Source organism: Oncorhynchus masou, unplaced genomic scaffold, assembly GCF_036934945.1.
Source record: "Oncorhynchus masou masou isolate Uvic2021 unplaced genomic scaffold, UVic_Omas_1.1 unplaced_scaffold_4685, whole genome shotgun sequence".
Classification (NCBI taxonomy): Eukaryota; Metazoa; Chordata; class Actinopteri; order Salmoniformes; family Salmonidae; genus Oncorhynchus; species Oncorhynchus masou.
In genome coordinates, this window is record NW_027011080.1 from 8,396 (window position 1) to 26,353 (window position 17,958).

General features: G+C 52.7%; 1 protein-coding gene across 1 annotated transcript; it reads right to left on the reverse strand.

Moving 5' to 3' along the window:
* Positions 1–286: 286 nt before the first annotated feature.
* On the reverse strand, positions 287–12,381 carry LOC135535267 (probable E3 ubiquitin-protein ligase HERC1). Its single transcript, XM_064961940.1, has 9 exons — positions 12,357–12,381; positions 12,061–12,199; positions 11,795–11,975; positions 6,093–6,247; positions 2,671–2,793; positions 2,479–2,581; positions 1,870–2,039; positions 1,234–1,372; positions 287–426 (listed from the first exon to the last, which is right to left on the reverse strand). The coding sequence occupies exons 3-9, from the start codon at positions 11,874–11,876 to the stop codon at positions 287–289; spliced, it is 912 nt and encodes a 303-aa protein (XP_064818012.1). The 5' UTR covers positions 11,877–11,975; positions 12,061–12,199; positions 12,357–12,381.
* Positions 12,382–17,958: the final 5,577 nt, after the last annotated feature.

Sequence of the window (17,958 nt, forward strand, 5' to 3'; positions counted from 1 at the left end):
TGTGTGTGTGTGTGTGTGTGTGTGTGTGTGTGTGTGTGTGTGTGTGTGTGTGTGTGTGACAGAAAGACCGGGTAACGGGTAAGACATGAGATTTAGTGGCCCCAGCCGACTTGTAAGACAAAACGTCTGTAAATGGGATATATTATTATTATTATTATTATATTATTTTTACGGGTAAGACCGTGTGACTCCATTCCTGACATCGATCAGAGATAATATGAGGTTGACAAGATACACTGAGAGCAGCTTGTTCATTACCTGGTTCCTGGGGTGGAGGTTGGTAGCCTCAGGACTTGTACATGAGGTCAGAGAAGTGGTAGAGCACCCGGAGGCGGGTGTTGAGGACGTCAGGGCTGCAGTCTTTCAGAGCGTTGTACTGGGGAGGGATAGACTGGGGCAGACCCAGCTGCAGGTTGGCTGAGGCACCTGGAAAAGAGGTCAGCAGACACTGTTTATGGAAGATGAACAAGAGGTCAGACTGGGTAACAGTCCTGGGATATGTCCAACCCCCAGGAGACATTATGGATGACATCTGCTCTCAAGCACATAGAGCTGAGGCATGCCATCAGTGTGTGTGTGTGTGTGTGTGTTTACCTGAGGCTTTCACAGAGGGTGGGTGTGTCCAGGCTGTGTGTGTTTACCTGAGGCTTTGACAGGGTGAGGGTGTGGTCCAGGCTGAGCTGTGTGTTTACCTGAGGCTTTGACAGAGGGTGAGGTCCAGGCTGAGCTGTGTGTTTACCTGAGGCTTTGACAGAGGGTGAGGTCCAGGCTGAGCTGAGCTGTGTGTTTACCTGAGGCTTTGACAGAGGGTGAGGTCCAGGCTGAGCTGTGTTTACCTGAGGCTTTGACAGAGGGTGTGGTCCAGGCTGAGCTGAGCTGTGTGTTTTACCTGAGGCTTTGACAGAGGGTGAGGTCCAGGCTGAGCTGAGCTGTGTGTTTACCTGAGGCTTTGACAGAGGGTGAGTCAGGCTGAGCTGTGTGTTTACCTGAGGCTTTAACAGAGGGTGAAGGTGTGGTCCAGGCTGAGCTGTGTGTTTATCTGAGGCTTTGACAGAGGGTGAGGTCCAGGCTGAGCTGTGTGTTTGCCTGAGGCTTTGACAGAGGGTGAGGTCCAGGCTGAGCTGTGTGTTTACCTGAGGCTTTGACAGAGGGTGAGGTCCAGGCTGAGCTGTGTGTTTACCTGAGGCTTTGACAGAGGGTGAGGGTGAGGTCCAGGCTGAGCTGTGTGTTTACCTGAGGCTTTGACAGAGGGTGAGGGTGTGGTCCAGGCTGAGCTGTGACAGCGACCAGCAGAGATCTGTCTGACATTGTTCCCCTGTAGGCCTGTCACCAGGGTGGGCTCCTTCACTGGGCTTGAGTGACCCAGGCCAAGCTGAAAGACAGATCAACACAAAACAAAGACTGACTTCAGTGGAAAGTCACATTCTGAATGAGAGGACAAATCCATACACCACCCCCACTAGTCTTAGGCTCCATCTCAGTCTTTTTTAAATATTTTTTTTACCTTTAGCCAAATTCTTATTTTCAATGACGGCCTAGGAACAGTGGGTTAACTGCCTGTTCACGGGTAGAACGACAGATTTTGTACCTTGTCAGCTCAGGGATTTGAACTTGCAACCTTTCGGTTACTAGTCCAACGCTCTAACCACTAGGCTACTCTGCCACCCCTTTCCTCACGTCTTATCTAGTTACCACCTCCTCATTGGAGGAAAAGGTCCACGCTCCACACCCTCAGCTCCACACCCTCAGCTCCACACCCTCAGCTCCACACCCTCAGCTCCACACCCTCAGACACCCTCAGGCGAGGAGAGGATGCAAGAAATTGAGGAAAGCTGAATGAAGAAGTCATGTAAGAAGCTATGTTCCTACCTGTCCCTCACAGTTACAGCCCCAGGCATAGACATCTCCGGTAGAAGACAAAACCAGGACATGCTCACAGCCCACAGCTATGTCCTCTACAAACACCCCCTCCAGGGCTGGCACCACCTGGGGACGGTTGTGGTTCTTCAACAGAGAGTCTGGCAGGCCGATCAACCGCTCTGAGGGGAGAGGAAGGAAGGAAGGAAGGAAGGAAGGGAAGGAAGAAAGGAAGAAAGGAAGAAAGGAAGGGGAAGAAAGGAAGGAAGGAAAGGAAGAAAGGAAGAAAGGAAGGAAGGAAGAAAGGAAGGAAGGAAGAAAGGAAGGAAGGAAGAAAGGAAGGAAGGAAGGAAGGAGATACAAGACAGCTTGAAATAGGTCTTAAAGTTCTGTCAATTAAAAAAAAATAATCTAGCTCAAGCACCACATAATCAATGCACATGACACCACTTTGATATGGATGTTTTACAATAGGTGGGGGAACTGACAGATATGATTATGTAGCTGCTGTGCCACCACAAAACAGAACAGCTGAGGGCCCATTAAAAAGACAACAAGTTAGCCCACTACTGTAGTCAAGTCTGCTGTGTGGAGCTTCACATGATAAACTACATTCATTACCTTGTCCAAAGGTGTAAACAAGCCCATCTTTGGCGAGGACAACAGAGAACTGGGTCCCACAGCCAACCTTCTTGATTCCCTTGTTACACAGTTGCTCCACTTTCTACAAAGAAAAGAATAATGAAAAAGATGAATAATAACCCATTGTGGAAGTTATGTTGTTGAAACGTGAGAGGAGCACTTGTAGCCTACCTGAGGATAAGACTTCACAGTGCAGGGACCGGTCCCCAGCTTCCCATAGTCCCCGTCACCAAAGGACCAGACACTCATCCCATCGGAGGACAGCACCAGGGTGTGGTTGATACCACAGGACACCTAGTCACAATGGGAGAAAGACATTGTCAACACATAGGTGACCGTTGACCGAAGCTGACAGAGATCCAATGGCAATAGGAATAAGATATACATCTGGGGGCCAATAGGAATTAGATATACATCTGGGGGGGAATTAGATATACCAATAGGAATAAGATATACATCTGGGGGCCAATAGGAATAAGATATACATCTGGGGGCCAATAGGAATAACATATACATCTGGGGGCCAATAGGAATAACATATACATCTGGGGGCCAATAGGAAGCAGAGCAGGGGGCCCGATTGAATTCAATAAAGGTTATTAATAGGGCTCCCGAGTGGCGCAGTGGTCTAAGGCACTGCAATCTCAGTGCAAGAGGCGTCACTACAGTCCCTGGTTCGATTCCAGGCTGTATGACATCCGGCCGTGATTGGGAGTCCCATAGGCGGCGCACAATTGGCCCAGTGTCGTCTGGGTTTGGCCGGTGTAGGCAGTCATTGTAAATAAGAATTTGTTCTTCACCGAATTGCCTAGTTAAATAAAGGTAGAAAAATATATATATATTATCCTGCGAGGGGAAATTGGATGTAACCAGCAGGACTTATGCAGCATGCATACACCATGCCCTGACTGAGACCCCCTGCTTTAAAACACCATGCCTGACTGAGACCCCTGCTTTAAAACACCATGCCCTGACTGAGACCCCTGCTTTAAAACACCATGCCCTGACTGAGACCCCTGCTTTAAAACACCATGCCCTGACTGAGACCCCCTGCTTTAAAACACCATGCCCTGACTGAGACCCCTGCTTTAAAACACCAGCCCTGACTGAGACCCCCTGCTTTAAAACACCATGCCCTGACTGAGACCCCCTGCTTTAAAACACCATGCCCTGACTGACACCCCCTGCTTTAAAACACCATGCCCTGACTGACACCCCCTGCTTTAAAACACCAGCCCTGACTGAGACCCCTGCTTTAAAACACCATGCCCTGACTGAGACCCCCTGCTTTAAAACACCATGCCCTGACTGAGACCCCCTGCTTTAAAACACCAGCCCAGACTGAGACCCCCTGCTTTAAAACACCATGCCCTGACTGAGACCCCCTGCTTTAAAACACCAGCCCAGACTGAGACCCCCTGCTTTAAAACACCATGCCCTGACTGAGACCCCCTGCTTTAAAACACCATGCCCTGACTGAGACCCCCTGCTTTAAAACACCATGCCCTGACTGAGACCCCTGCTTTAAAACACCATGCCCTGACTGAGACCCCCTGCTTTAAAACACCAGCCCTGACTGAGACCCCCTGCTTTAAAACACCATGCCCTGACTGAGACCCCCTGCTTTAAAACACCAGCCCAGACTGAGACCCCCTGCTTTAAACACCATGCCCTGACTGAGACCCCCTGCTTTAAAACATTTTTCTCCTTAGGCAACATTGGCAGCATCAAAGGACAGAAAATCAAACATGTTATCATCAGCTCTTTACCTGTCTGACACGATGGACGATACCACCTGTCTGACACGATGGACGTTACCACCTGTCTGACACGATGGACGTTACCACCTGTCTGACACGATGGACGTTACCACCAGTCTGACACGATGGACGTTACCACCAGTCTGACACGATGGACGGTACCACCAGTCTGACACGATGGACGTTACCAGTCTGACACGATGGACGTTACCAGTCTGACACGATGGACGTTACCAGTCTGACACGATGGGCGTTACCAGTCTGACACGATGGACGTTACCAGTCTGACACGATGGACGGTACCACCAGTCTGACACGATGGACGGTACCACCAGTCTGACACGATGGACGGTACCACCAGTCTGACACGATGGACGGTACCACCAGTCTGACACGATGGACGGTACCAGTCTGACACGATGGACGTTACCACCAGTCTGACACGATGGACGGTACCACCAGTCTGACACGATGGACGGTACCACCAGTCTGACACGATGGACGGTACCACCAGTCTGACACGATGGACGGTACCAGTCTGACACGATGGACGTTACCAGTCTGACACGATGGACGTTACCAGTCTGACACGATGGACGTTACCAGTCTGACACGATGGACGTTACCACCAGTCTGACACGATGGACGTTACCACCTGTCTGACACGATGGACGGTACCTGTCTGACACGATGGACGGTACCAGTCTGACACGATGGACGTTACCACCTGTCTGACACGATGGGCGTTACCAGTCTGACACGATGGACGGTACCAGTCTGACACGATGGACGGTACCAGTCTGACACGATGGACGTTACCAGTCTGACACGATGGACGTTACCACCAGTCTGACACGATGGACGTTACCAGTCTGACACGATGGACGTTACCAGTCTGACACGATGGACGTTACCAGTCTGACACGATGGACGTTACCACCAGTCTGACACGATGGACGGTACCACCAGTCTGACACGATGGACGTTACCAGTCTGACACGATGGACGTTACCAGTCTGACACGATGGACGTTACCACCAGTCTGACACGATGGACGTTACCACCAGTCTGACACGATGGACGGTACCAGTCTGACACGATGGACGTTACCAGTCTGACACGATGGACGTTACCAGTCTGACACGATGGACGTTACCAGTCTGACACGATGGACGTTACCAGTCTGACACGATGGGCGTTACCACCAGTCTGACACGATGGACGTTACCACCTGTCTGACACGATGGACGTTACCACCAGTCTGACACGATGGGCGTTACCACCAGTCTGACACGATGGGCGTTACCACCAGTCTGACACGATGGGCGTTACCAGTCTGACACGATGGACGTACCAGTCTGACACGATGGACGTTACCAGTCTGCCACGATGGGGACGTTACCAGTCTGCCACGATGGACGTTACCAGTCTGCCACGATGGGCGTTACCAGTCTGACACGATGGACGGTACCACCTGTCTGACACGATGGACGTTACCAGCCTGCCACGATGGGCGTTACCTGTCTGACACGATGGACGTTACCTGTCTGACACGATGGACGGTACCAGTCTGACACGATGGACGTTACCAGCCTGACACGATGGGCGTTACCAGTCTGACACGATGGACGTTACCAGTCTGATATGATGGATGTTGCCTGTCTTGTTAGGTTAATGGTTTAAGTATCCCTATATTTCTGTTATTAAGGTGTTTTCTCTCCGTTATGAGTAGGCCTGCGCAGCAGTCTCGTTGTTGAAGGACCTGGCCTGAGTGCAATGGCAACCATGTAGTGTGCTAATACGGTTTGGTATGTCTGAAATGATGGGTCTTACCTGTCCAATGTGATATCCCTCCAGTGCCGTGACTCTCTCAGGCAGCATCTTGTTGGCCGTTGATCTTTGACCCAGACGACCAGAGTCTCCACTACCGAAGGTGAACAGCTTCCGTCTGTTGTAATCACGGCTGAGTGTTTGAACCCACACGCCAACTGTTGTGTGAAGGAATGATGAATGACAGAGACAGAGAAACTATTCAGGATAAATGAAACCAAGAATGTTTCCATGCTGACCTACCACTTAGAATGAAGCATTATACATCTAATGTAAATGCAATGAAGGGTATGCAATCAGTAAGAGTAAGAGGGATTCATATAATGTCATTTAACATCCCAGAAATGTTAGGTGTGACCTGTCAGGTGAGCCTCATCTCCAGTCCTACCTGCCCCACCTCCTCTCCCTGCAGAGCCTCATCTCCAGTCCTATCCTCCCCACCTCCCTCTCCCTGCAGAGCCTCATCTCCAGTCCTACCTGCACCTCCTCCTCTCCCTGCAGAGCCTCATCTCCAGTCCTATCCTCCCCACCTCCTCTCCCTGCAGAGCCTCATCTCCAGTCCTATCCTCCCCACCTCCTCTCCCTGCAGAGCCTCATCTCCAGTCCTATCCTCCCCACCTCCTCTCCCTGCAGAGCCTCATCTCCAGTCCTACCTGTACCACCTCCTCTCCCTGCAGAGCCTCATCTCCAGTCCTACCTGAACCACCTCCTCTCCCTGCAGAGCCTCATCTCCAGTCCTATCCTCCCCACCTCCTCTCCCTGCAGAGCCTCATCTCCAGTCCTATCCTCCCCACCTCCTCTCCCTGCAGAGCCTCATCTCCAGTCCTACCTGCACCACCTCCTCTCCCTGCAGAGCCTCATCTCCAGTCCTACCTGCCCACCTCCTCTCCCTGCAGAGCCTCATCTCCAGTCCTATCCTCCCCACCTCCTCTCCCTGCAGAGCCTCATCTCCAGTCCTACCTGCCCCACCTCCTCTCCCTGCAGAGCCTCATCTCCAGTCCTATCCTGCCCCACCTCCTCTCCCTGCAGAGCCTAATCTCCAGTCCTACCTGCCCCACCTCCTCTCCCTGCAGAGCCTAATCTCCAGTCCTACCTGCCCCACCTCCTCTCCCTGCAGAGCCTCATCTCCAGTCCTATCCTCCCCACCTCCTCTCCCTGCAGAGCCTCATCTCAGTCCTATCCGCCCCACCTACTCTCCCTGCAGAGCCTCATCTCCAGTCCTACCTGCACCACCTCCTCTCCCTGCAGAGCCTCATCTCCAGTCCTATCCTCCCCACCTCCTCTCCCTGCAGAGCCTCATCTCCAGTCCTATCCTCCCCACCTCCTCTCCCTGCAGAGCCTCATCTCCAGTCCTATCCTCCCACCTCCTCTCCCTGCAGAGCCTCATCTCCAGTCCTATCCGCCCCACCTCCTCTCCCTGCAGAGCCTCATCTCCAGTCTATCCGCCCCACCTCTCCCTGCAGAGCCTAATCTCCAGTCCTATACGCCCCACCTCCTCTCCCTGCAGAGCCTAATCTCCAGTCCTACCTGCACCACCTCCTCTCCCTGCAGAGCCTCATCTCCAGTCCTATCCGCCCCACCTCCTCTCCCTGCAGAGCCTCATCTCCAGTCCTACCTGCACCACCTCCTCTCCCTGCAGAGCCTCATCTCCAGTCCTATCCTCCCCACCTCCTCTCCCTGCAGAGCCTCATCTCCAGTCCTATCCTCCCCACCTCCTCTCCCTGCAGAGCCTCATCTCCAGTCCTATCCTCCCCACCTCCTCTCCCTGCAGAGCCTCATCTCCAGTCCTATCCGCCCCACCTCCTCTCCCTGCAGAGCCTCATCTCCAGTCCTATCCTCCCCACCTCCTCTCCCTGCAGAGCCTCATCTCCAGTCCTACCCTCCCCACCTCCTCTCCCTGCAGAGCCTCATCTCCAGTCCTATCCTCCCCACCTCCTCTCCCTGCAGAGCCTCATCTCCAGTCCTATCCGCCCCACCTCCTCTCCCTACAGAGCCTCATCTCCAGTCATACCTGTACCACCTCCTCTCCCTGCAGAGCCTCATCTCCAGTCCTATCCGCCCCACCTCCTCTCCCTGCAGAGCCTCATCTCCAGTCCTATCCTCCCCACCACCTCTCCCTGCAGAGCCTCATCTCCAGTCCTATCCGCCCCACCTCCTCTCCCTGCAGAGCCTCATCTCCAGTCCTATCCTCCCCACCTCCTCTCCCTGCAGAGCCTCATCTCCAGTCCTACCTGCCCCACCTCCTCTCCCTGCAGAGCCTCATCTCCAGTCCTATCCTCCCCACCTCCTCCCTGCAGAGCCTCATCTCCAGTCCTATCCTCCCCACCTCCTCTCCCTGCAGAGCCTCATCTCCAGTCCTATCCTCCCCACCTCCTCTCCCTGCAGAGCCTCATCTCCAGTCCTATCCTCCCCACCTCCTCTCCCTGCAGAGCCTCATCTCCAGTCCTATCCGCCCCACCTCCTCTCCCTGTAGAGCCTCATCTCCAGTCCTACCTGCACCACCTCCTCTCCCTGCAGAGCCTCATCTCCAGTCCTACCTGCACAACCTCCTCCCCTGCAGAGCCTCATCTCCAGTCCTATCCTCCCCACCTCCTCTCCCTGCAGAGCCTCATCTCCAGTCCTATCCTCCCCACCTCCTCTCCCTGCAGAGCCTCATCTCCAGTCCTATCCTCCCCACCTCCTCTCCCTGCAGAGCCTCATCTCCAGTCCTATCCTCCCCACCTCCTCTCCTGCAGAGCCTCATCTCCAGTCCCTACCTGCACCACCTCCTCTCCCTGTAGAGCCTCATCTCCAGTCCTACCTGCACCACCTCCTCTCCCTGCAGAGCCTCATCTCCAGTCCTACCTGCACCACCTCCTCTCCCTGCAGAGCCTCATCTCCAGTCCTATCCGCCCCACCTCATCTCCCTGCAGAGCCTCATCTTCAGTCCCTATCCGCCCCACCTCCTCTCCCTGCAGAGCCTCATCTCCAGTCCTATCCTCCCCACCTCCTCTCCCTGCAGAGCCTCATCTCCAGTCCTATCCGCCCCACCCCCTCCCCTGCAGAGCCTCATCTCCAGTCCTATCCTCCCCACCTCCTCTCCCTGCAGAGCCTCATCTCCAGTCCTATCCGCCCCACCTCATCTCCCTGCAGAGCCTCATCTTCAGTCCTATCCGCCCCACCTCCTCTCCCTGCAGAGCCTCATCTCCAGTCCTATCCTCCCCACCTCCTCTCCCTGCAGAGCCTCATCTCCAGTCCTATCCTCCCCACCTCCTCTCCCTGCAGAGCCTCATCTCCAGTCCTATCCGCCCCACCCCTCCCCTGCAGAGCCTCATCTCCAGTCCTATCCGCCCCACCCCCTCCCCTGCAGAGCCTCATCTCCAGTCCTATCCTCCCCACCTCCTCTCACTGCAGAGCCTCATCTCCAGTCCTATCCGCCCACCTCCTCTCCCTGCAGAGCCTCATCTCCAGTCCTATCCGCCCCCACCTCCTCTCCCTGCAGAGCCCTCATCTCCAGTCCTATCCTCCCCACCTCCTCTCCCTGCAGAGCCTCATCTCCAGTCCTATCCGCCCCACCTCCTCTCCCTGCAGAGCCTCATCTCCAGTCCTATCCTCCCCACCTCCTCTCCCTGCAGAGCCTCATCTCCAGTCCTATCCTCCCCACCTCCTCTCCCTGCAGAGCCTCATCTCCAGTCCCTATCCTCCCCACCTCCTCTCCCTGCATAGCCTCATCTCCAGTCCTACCTGCACCACCTCCTCTCCCTGTAGAGCCTCATCTCCAGTCCTACCTGCCACCTCCTCTCCCTGCAGAGCCTAATCTCCAGTCCTACCTGCCCCACCTCCTCTCCCTGCAGAGCCTAATCTCCAGTCCTACCTGCCCCACCTCCTCTCCCTGCAGAGCCTCATCTCCAGTCCTATCCTCCCCACCTCCTCTCCCTGCAGAGCCTCATCTCCAGTCCTATCCGCCCACCTCCTCTCCCTGCAGAGCCTCATCTCCAGTCCTACCTGCACCAACTCCTCTCCCTGCAGAGCCTCATCTCCAGTCCTATCCTCCCCACCTCCTCTCCCTGCAGAGCCTCATCTCCAGTCCTATCCGCCCCACCTCCTCTCCCTGCAGAGCCTCATCTCCAGTCCTATACGCCCCACCTCCTCTCCCTGCAGAGCCTAATCTCCAGTCCCTATACGCCCCACCTCCTCTCCCTGCAGAGCCTAATCTCCAGTCCTACCTGCACCACCTCCTCTCCCCTGCAGAGCCTCATCTCCAGTCCTATCCGCCCCACCTCCTCTCCCTGCAGAGCCTCATCTCCAGTCCTACCTGCACCACCTCCTCTCCCTGCAGAGCCTCATCTCCAGTCCTATACGCCCCCACCTCCTCTCCCTGCAGAGCCTAATCTCCAGTCCTATACGCCCCCACCTCCTCTCCCTGCAGAGCCTAATCTCCAGTCCTACCTGCACCACCTCCTCTCCCTGCAGAGCCTCATCTCCAGTCCTATCCGCCCCACCTCCTCTCCCCTGCAGAGCCTCATCTCCAGTCCTACCTGCACCACCTCCTCTCCCTGCAGAGCCTCATCTCCAGTCCCTATCCTCCCCACCTCCTCTCCCTGCAGAGCCTCATCTCCAGTCCTATCTCCCCACCTCCTCTCCCTGCAGAGCCTCATCTCCAGTCCTATCCTCCCCACCTCCTCTCCCTGCAGAGCCTCATCTCCAGTCCTATCCTCCCCACCTCCTCTCCCTGCAGAGCCTCATCTCCAGTCCCTATCCGCCCCACCTCCTCTCCCTGCAGAGCCTCATCTCCAGTCCTACCCTCCCCACCTCCTCTCCCTGCAGAGCCTCATCTCCAGTCCTATCCTCCCCACCTCCTCTCCCTGCAGAGCCTCATCTCCAGTCCTATCCTCCCCACCTCCTCTCCCTGCAGAGCCTCATCTCCAGTCCTACCTGCCCCACCTCCTCTCCCTGCAGAGCCTCATCTCCAGTCCTATCCTCCCCACCTCCTCTCCCTGCAGAGCCTCATCTCCAGTCTATCCGCCCCCACCACCTCTCCCTGCAGAGCCTCATCTCCAGTCCTATCCGCCCCACCTCCTCTCCCTGCAGAGCCTCATCTCCAGTCCTACCTGCACCACCTCCTCTCCCTGCAGAGCCTCATCTCCAGTCCTATCCTCCCCACCTCCTCTCCCTGCAGAGCCTCATCTCCAGTCCTATCCTCCCCACCTCCTCTCCCTGTAGAGCCTCATCTCCAGTCCTATCCTCCCCACCTCCTCTCCCTGCAGAGCCTCATCTCCAGTCCTATCCTCCCCACCTCCTCTCCCTGCAGAGCCTCATCTCCAGTCCTACCTGCCCCACCTCCTCTCCCTGCAGAGCCTCATCTCCAGTCCTACCTGCCCCACCTCCTCTCCCTGCAGAGCCTCATCTCCAGTCCTATCCTCCCCACCTCCTCTCCCTGCAGAGCCTCATCTCCAGTCCTATCCGCCCCACCTCCTCTCCCTGCAGAGCCTCATCTCCAGTCCTACCTGTACCACCTCCTCTCCCTGCAGAGCCTCATCTCCAGTCCTATCCTCCCCACCTCCTCTCCCTGCAGAGCCTCATCTCCAGTCCTATCCTCCCCACCTCCTCTCCCTGCAGAGCCTCATCTCCAGTCCTACCTGCACCACCTCCTCTCCCTGCAGAGCCTCATCTCCAGTCTATCCGCCCCACCTCCTCTCCCTGCAGAGCTTCATCTCCAGTCATACCTGCACCACCTCCTCTCCCTGCAGAGCCTCCACCTGTTTGGTCGTCTCTGTCTCTCACTGTTCCCATGTCCCAGCTTCCCATAGTCCCCGTCACCCCAGCTGAACACCTCCCCCGTCTCCGTCAGGGCCAGGGAGTGGCCGTCAGAACCGCAAGAGGTCACCAGCTGGGTCACCACGTAGCCTGGGGGGGGGGGGGGGGGGTCAACAAGTGGACAAAGGTGTCAAAGGTGTCAAGGTTATAGATCAACCTGAGATAAAGATGTTACCTTGCAAGGCTGAGATGACTGTGGGGGTATATAGGTCATCAGAGTTGCCCTGGCCCAGTCTCCCATAGCTACCCTCTCCTACAGCCAGCACCGTACCGTTCGCCTGTACCAGGAATGTACAGTTCTGCCCACACACAACCTGCAGAGAGGAGAGTATCACAGGTCAACAACAGAGAATCTTCGGGCTCAAAATGTAAGAAGCCTAAGTACAATCTGGAGCTGCCTGATCAGAGATGCTCACGACGTGTGCTGTAATGTAACGTGACCCTGGTGTATTAGTGGGTTACGAACTCTACCTGATGTGTCTGGGACAGAGACGGGCGATGGTAGGGCACCATCAGGTTGGTCCCTCGTCTGCCAGCTGGCCGTGACGCCCGTTGCCCCACAGAAACACCTGACTCTTCCCTCCCTGCTGCCAGTCCTGTCAAATACAGTAAGAGGAGGTGGGAAAGCCTGTTAAAGGAGCTTAAAGTAGCCTGATTTCACAGACAGGATATCGTTATGGGAACAGTCATAACACTGAACAGTGTGAACAATAGCTAGTGATACAGCTATCTGAACATGAAGTGATGGGCAGTGTCATTAGGCTGGCCTGACCCAGGGTGTGGGTTCCCAGAGCTGCTGAGGGTATGTCAAGTGATACAGTAATGACATTAAGAGAATAGAATATATGGTTTTACAGACAGAAATCTTACCTCAAGAGATATGGCCTGCATCAGAAATGGCACCCTATTCCCTATATAGTGGACTTATTTTGACCTGAGCCCTGTGTAGGCCCTGGTCAATAGTAGTGCACTATATAGGGAATAGAGCCCTGTGTAGGCCCTGGTCAATAGTAGTGCACTATATAGGGAATAGAGCCCTGTGTAGGCCCTGGTCAATAGTAGTGCACTATATAGGGAATAGAGCCCTGGTCAATAGTAGTGCAGTATATAGGGAATAGAGCCCTGTGTAGGCCCTGGTCAATAGTAGTGCACTATATAGGGAATAGAGCCCTGTGTAGGCCCTGGTCAATAGTAGTGCACTATATAGGGAATAGAGCCCTGTGTAGGCCCTGGTCAATAGTAGTGCACTATATAGGGAATAGAGCCCTGTGTGGGCCCTGGTCAATAGTAGTGCACTATATAGGGAATAGAGCCCTGTGTAGGCCCTGGTCAATAGTAGTGCACTATATAGGGAATAGGGTGCCATTTGGGATGTAGATATGGTATTAGAGACAGAAATCTTACCTCAGGTCTGGTGGCCCAGGACATGAGTTGTTCGTCCATCATGAAGCTCCACTTACTATTGTCCTGAGAAAGAGGAGAGAAGAAGAGAAGCGAAGAAGTGAATTGAAGTGAGTGCATCAACAAACTGTGTGAGCCGCCATACATCACAGTAAATGGAAAGATGAACAAATAACACTAAAAGTAAAAAAAAAAAAAAACTGTTGAATGAACACCATAATTGGTGTTAGCCTGTTTCTCCAATAACTCAACCCCACACACTCCCAAGTGCCCTATTCTCTATGCAGCACACACTAATAGGGAATAGGGTGTCATTTCAGACACCATCCTAGTCTGAGGAAGCTACAGGAAGCTTCTACTTTCTGCTCACCAGGGGCTTGGTGAGTTCTGTGGTTCCTGCCTGCTGGAACTCTGGGACAGTGAAGGATTCTGGGAACGCTGTTCCCCTGGCGATGGCCTCCGCGCTCTTCACAGTGGTGGAGAAGGTTTGGAGCCAGCTCCACTCCATGGGGCAGGAGTGTGTGTGGTCGAGGCTGAGGCTGGCAGCATGGTGGTGGGGGGTCGCTGGGGACGACACAGGTACTGTTCCAGGGAAAGACCGACGGTCAGAGAGGCCAGACTCTGGAGGAAGGCACTGTGGACCAACTGGTCACCCGCTGTCACGTGACTCTATAGAGAGAGAGAAGAGAAAGAGAGAGAAAGAGAGAGAAAGAGAGAGAAAGAGAAAGAGAGAGAGAGAGAGAGAACACACACAGCCAGACAGACAGACAGAGGACAGACAGACAGACAGACAGAGGGACAGACAGAGGGACAGACAGAGGGACAGAGGGACAGACAGAGGACAGACAGACAGACAGAGGGACAGACAGACAGACAGAGGGACAGACAGAGACACACAGACAGACACACAGACAGACACACACAGACAGACAGACACACATACAGACAGAGACACACAGAGACAGAGACACACAGAGACACACAGAGAGACAGAGACACACAGAGACAGAGACACACAGAGACAGAGACACAGAGACACAGAGACACACAGAGACAGAGACACACAGAGACACACAGAGACACACAGGGACAGACACACAGAGACAGACACACAGACAGACACACAGACAGACACACAGACATACAGCCAGACATACATACAGCCAGACAGACACCACACACACACACAAACATACCACACAGACACACGGATTAATCCTCAAGATCCAATGAGGTGGAAAACTACTGTATTAGCCGATGTTCCTCTGGGCTCAATAACCTTGCAGAGAGACGGGACATTTGTCTGTAAATTGGCCTTCAGTGACAGTTTGTTGAGGTCAGCAGCATTAGCGAAGGCTGGATTATATCCGCTAAGCGTTCCCTGTAGTAAAACTTGCATAAAGTTACAACCTCTGGAATGCACCGAAATCACAAGTCACAAGCTGTTAGGCGAGCCTCTACAGAGTAAGTGTAGGAATGTAAATCCAAGCAGCCTCCTGCAGCAGTGTGGGAAGTCTCTCCAGGAAGACGGCCAAACTAACAAAATAGATAAATAACCAAGTAGATAATTAACTAACTGGATAACTAACCAAGTAGATAATTAACCAAGTAGATAACGAACTAACTAGATAACCAACTAGATAACTAACCAACTAGATAACTAACCAACTAGATAACTAACCAACTAGATAACTAACCAACTAGATAACTAACCAACTAGATAACTAACCAAGTACATAACTAAACAGGTACATAACTAACCAAGTAGATAACTAACTAACTAACTAGATAGATATCTAAATAACCAAGTAGATATCTAAATAAGTAGATAACTAACCAAGAAGATAACTAACCAAGTTGATAACTAACCAAATAGATAACTAACCAAGTAGATAACTAACCAGGTAGATAACTAACCAGGTAGATAACTAACCAGGTAGATAACTAACCAGGTAGATAACTAACCAAGTAGTTATCTAAATAAGTAGATAACTAACTGACTAGATAACTAACCAAGTAGATAACTAACTAGATAACTAACCAAGTAGATAACTAAGTACATATCTAAATAAGTAGATAACTAACTAACTAGATAACTAACCAAGTAGATAACTAAATAAGTAGATAACTAACGAGATAACAAAATAAGTAGATAACGAAGTAGATAACTAACTAGATAACTAACCAAGTAGATATCTAAATAAGTAGATAACTAACTAACTAGCTGTACTGCTGTACTGTACTAACCCTCTCGTAGCTGTACTGTTCCTGCAGCAGTGTGGGAAGTCTCTCCAGGAAGACGGCCATGCACGGTGCACGGTTCAGACCCAGAATGCCCTGTGTTCTGAGGACGGTGCGGCAGGATGCCAACACGTGGTTCTGGGAGATCCAGTCTGACGTACAACGGATCAGCAGAGAATCCTGTTGGAGGGGAGGTCAGACATCAGACCCTGTTCATTAGGTCTCTTTCTCAGTCTAAAAGCTGTCCTCTCATCTCCTCCCCCTCTCTTTCAACTGCACTGATCTGAAAGAAGTGACCAAGTGAAAGACAGCCTAATGATGATCTCCCACCATTCTGTTTCCACCTGCCAAGTCTGTTCCAATCAGTGGAGATGACGGGAGACGAGAACAGACGAGACAGATCGTAAAGAGATAGAGCCTGAGGCCTAGTGCAGTGAAAGGCATACTGGACTAACCTTCGACCTCCCGGAGCAGGCAGCCACCCCTACATTTGGTATCCAGGTGGTACTGACCACTGAGCCTAGGCCTGTCACCACTGTCTGTAGGATGGAACCATCCTGTAGGAGGGGGAACCGGGATAAGATTAGAACACGAGGCACTGATAATAGACAGAGGATATTGTATTGATAAGGAGTTTGGCTAACTCGATGACGTTATCTTTAAGATAATCTTTACTATGAGAAAACAGCGCATTATTAGTAGCGTAGTCCATCATGCTACAGCTCTCACCTGTAGAGACCAGATGTTGAGTAGTCCTCCTATACCTCCAGACACCAGGGCCAGACCACTGGGGCAGAAGGACAGGGTCTTCACCGCTGTGATGTGACCACTCAGTCTGAACACACACTTGGCACTGCCACGCTAGAGAGGCCAAACGCCACATAGATCAGGACACAGTGAATAAAAGAGTAACTGCAATTGAATTGACAAATACAGTAGTTATTAGAAGAATCCAAAAAGGATAAGAAGAAAAATAATAGAATAATAGAAAATGATGACTTTCTGTTCCTCCACAAAGACAACTGACGGTTTTCTACTTCCCATTTTAGGTGTCAGAGGAAATGGGGGAAATAAAGGAGACACAACCGAAGCCGCTTATCTCAGCCATAACTGAGCGTTACAGAACACACTGACTGTACTGACCTTGATGCCACTGTTGTTCTCCTGACTGGATGAGCTGCCCAGGAACTTAGGAACTGACACATTAGTGCCTCCCTGTGGCAGAGTCCACACATTCAGAAGACCATTCTGGCTCCCTCTAAAAGACAGAGGAAATATAGGGAATAACTAAATCTAATGTCTACAGGGACTACATTTGACCCAAATACAGAAATGTTGATCAATGTGCATTGCCACCGTCAAATATAGCTAATAATGTACTAATTACTCAGTGTACACAACTCACATTCTCCCCTTATTCCCTGGTACTCACACTCTCCCCTTATTGCCTGGTACTCACACTCTTCCCTTATTGCCTGGTACTCACACTCTCCCCTTATTGCCTGGTACTCACACTCTCCCCTTATTCCCTGGTACTCACACTCTCCCATTATTGCCTGGTACTCACACTCTCCCCTTATTCCCTGGTACTCACACTCTCCCATTATTGCCTGGTACTCACACTCTCCCATTATTGCCTGGTACTCACACTCTCCCCTTATTCCCTGGTACTCACACTCTCCCATTATTGCCTGGTACTCACACTCTCCCCTTATTCCCTGGTACTCACACTCTCCCATTATTGCCTGGTACCCACACTCTCCCCTTACTGCCTGGTACGCACACTCTCCCCTTATTGCCTGGTACGCACACTCTCCCCTTATTGCCTGGTACGCACACTCTCCCCTTATTGCCTGGTACTCACACTCTCCCTTATTGCCTGGTACGCACACTCTCCCCTTATTGCCTGGTACTCACACTCTCCCCTTACTGCCTGGTACGCACACTCTCCCCTTATTGCCTGGTACGCACACTCTCCCTTATTGCCTGGTACTCACACTCTCCCTTATTCCCTGGTACTCCACACTCTCCATTATTGCCTGGTACTCACACTCTCCCCTTATTCCCTGGTACTCACACTCTCCCATTATTGCCTGGTACGCACACTCTCCCCTTATTGCCTGGTACGCACACTCTCCCCTTGTGCCTGGTACGCACACTCTCCCTTATTGCCTGGTACTCACACTCTCCCCTTATTGCCTGGTACGCACACTCTCCCTTATTGCCTGGTACTCACACTCTCCCCTTATTCCCTGGTACTCACACTCTCCCATTATTGCCTGGTACTCACACTCTCCCCTTATTCCCTGGTACTCACACTCTCCCATTATTGCCTGGTACGCACACTCTCCCCTTATTGCCTGGTACGCACACTCTCCCCTTATTGCCTGGTACGCACACTCTCCCCTTATTGCCTGGTAATAGCACACTC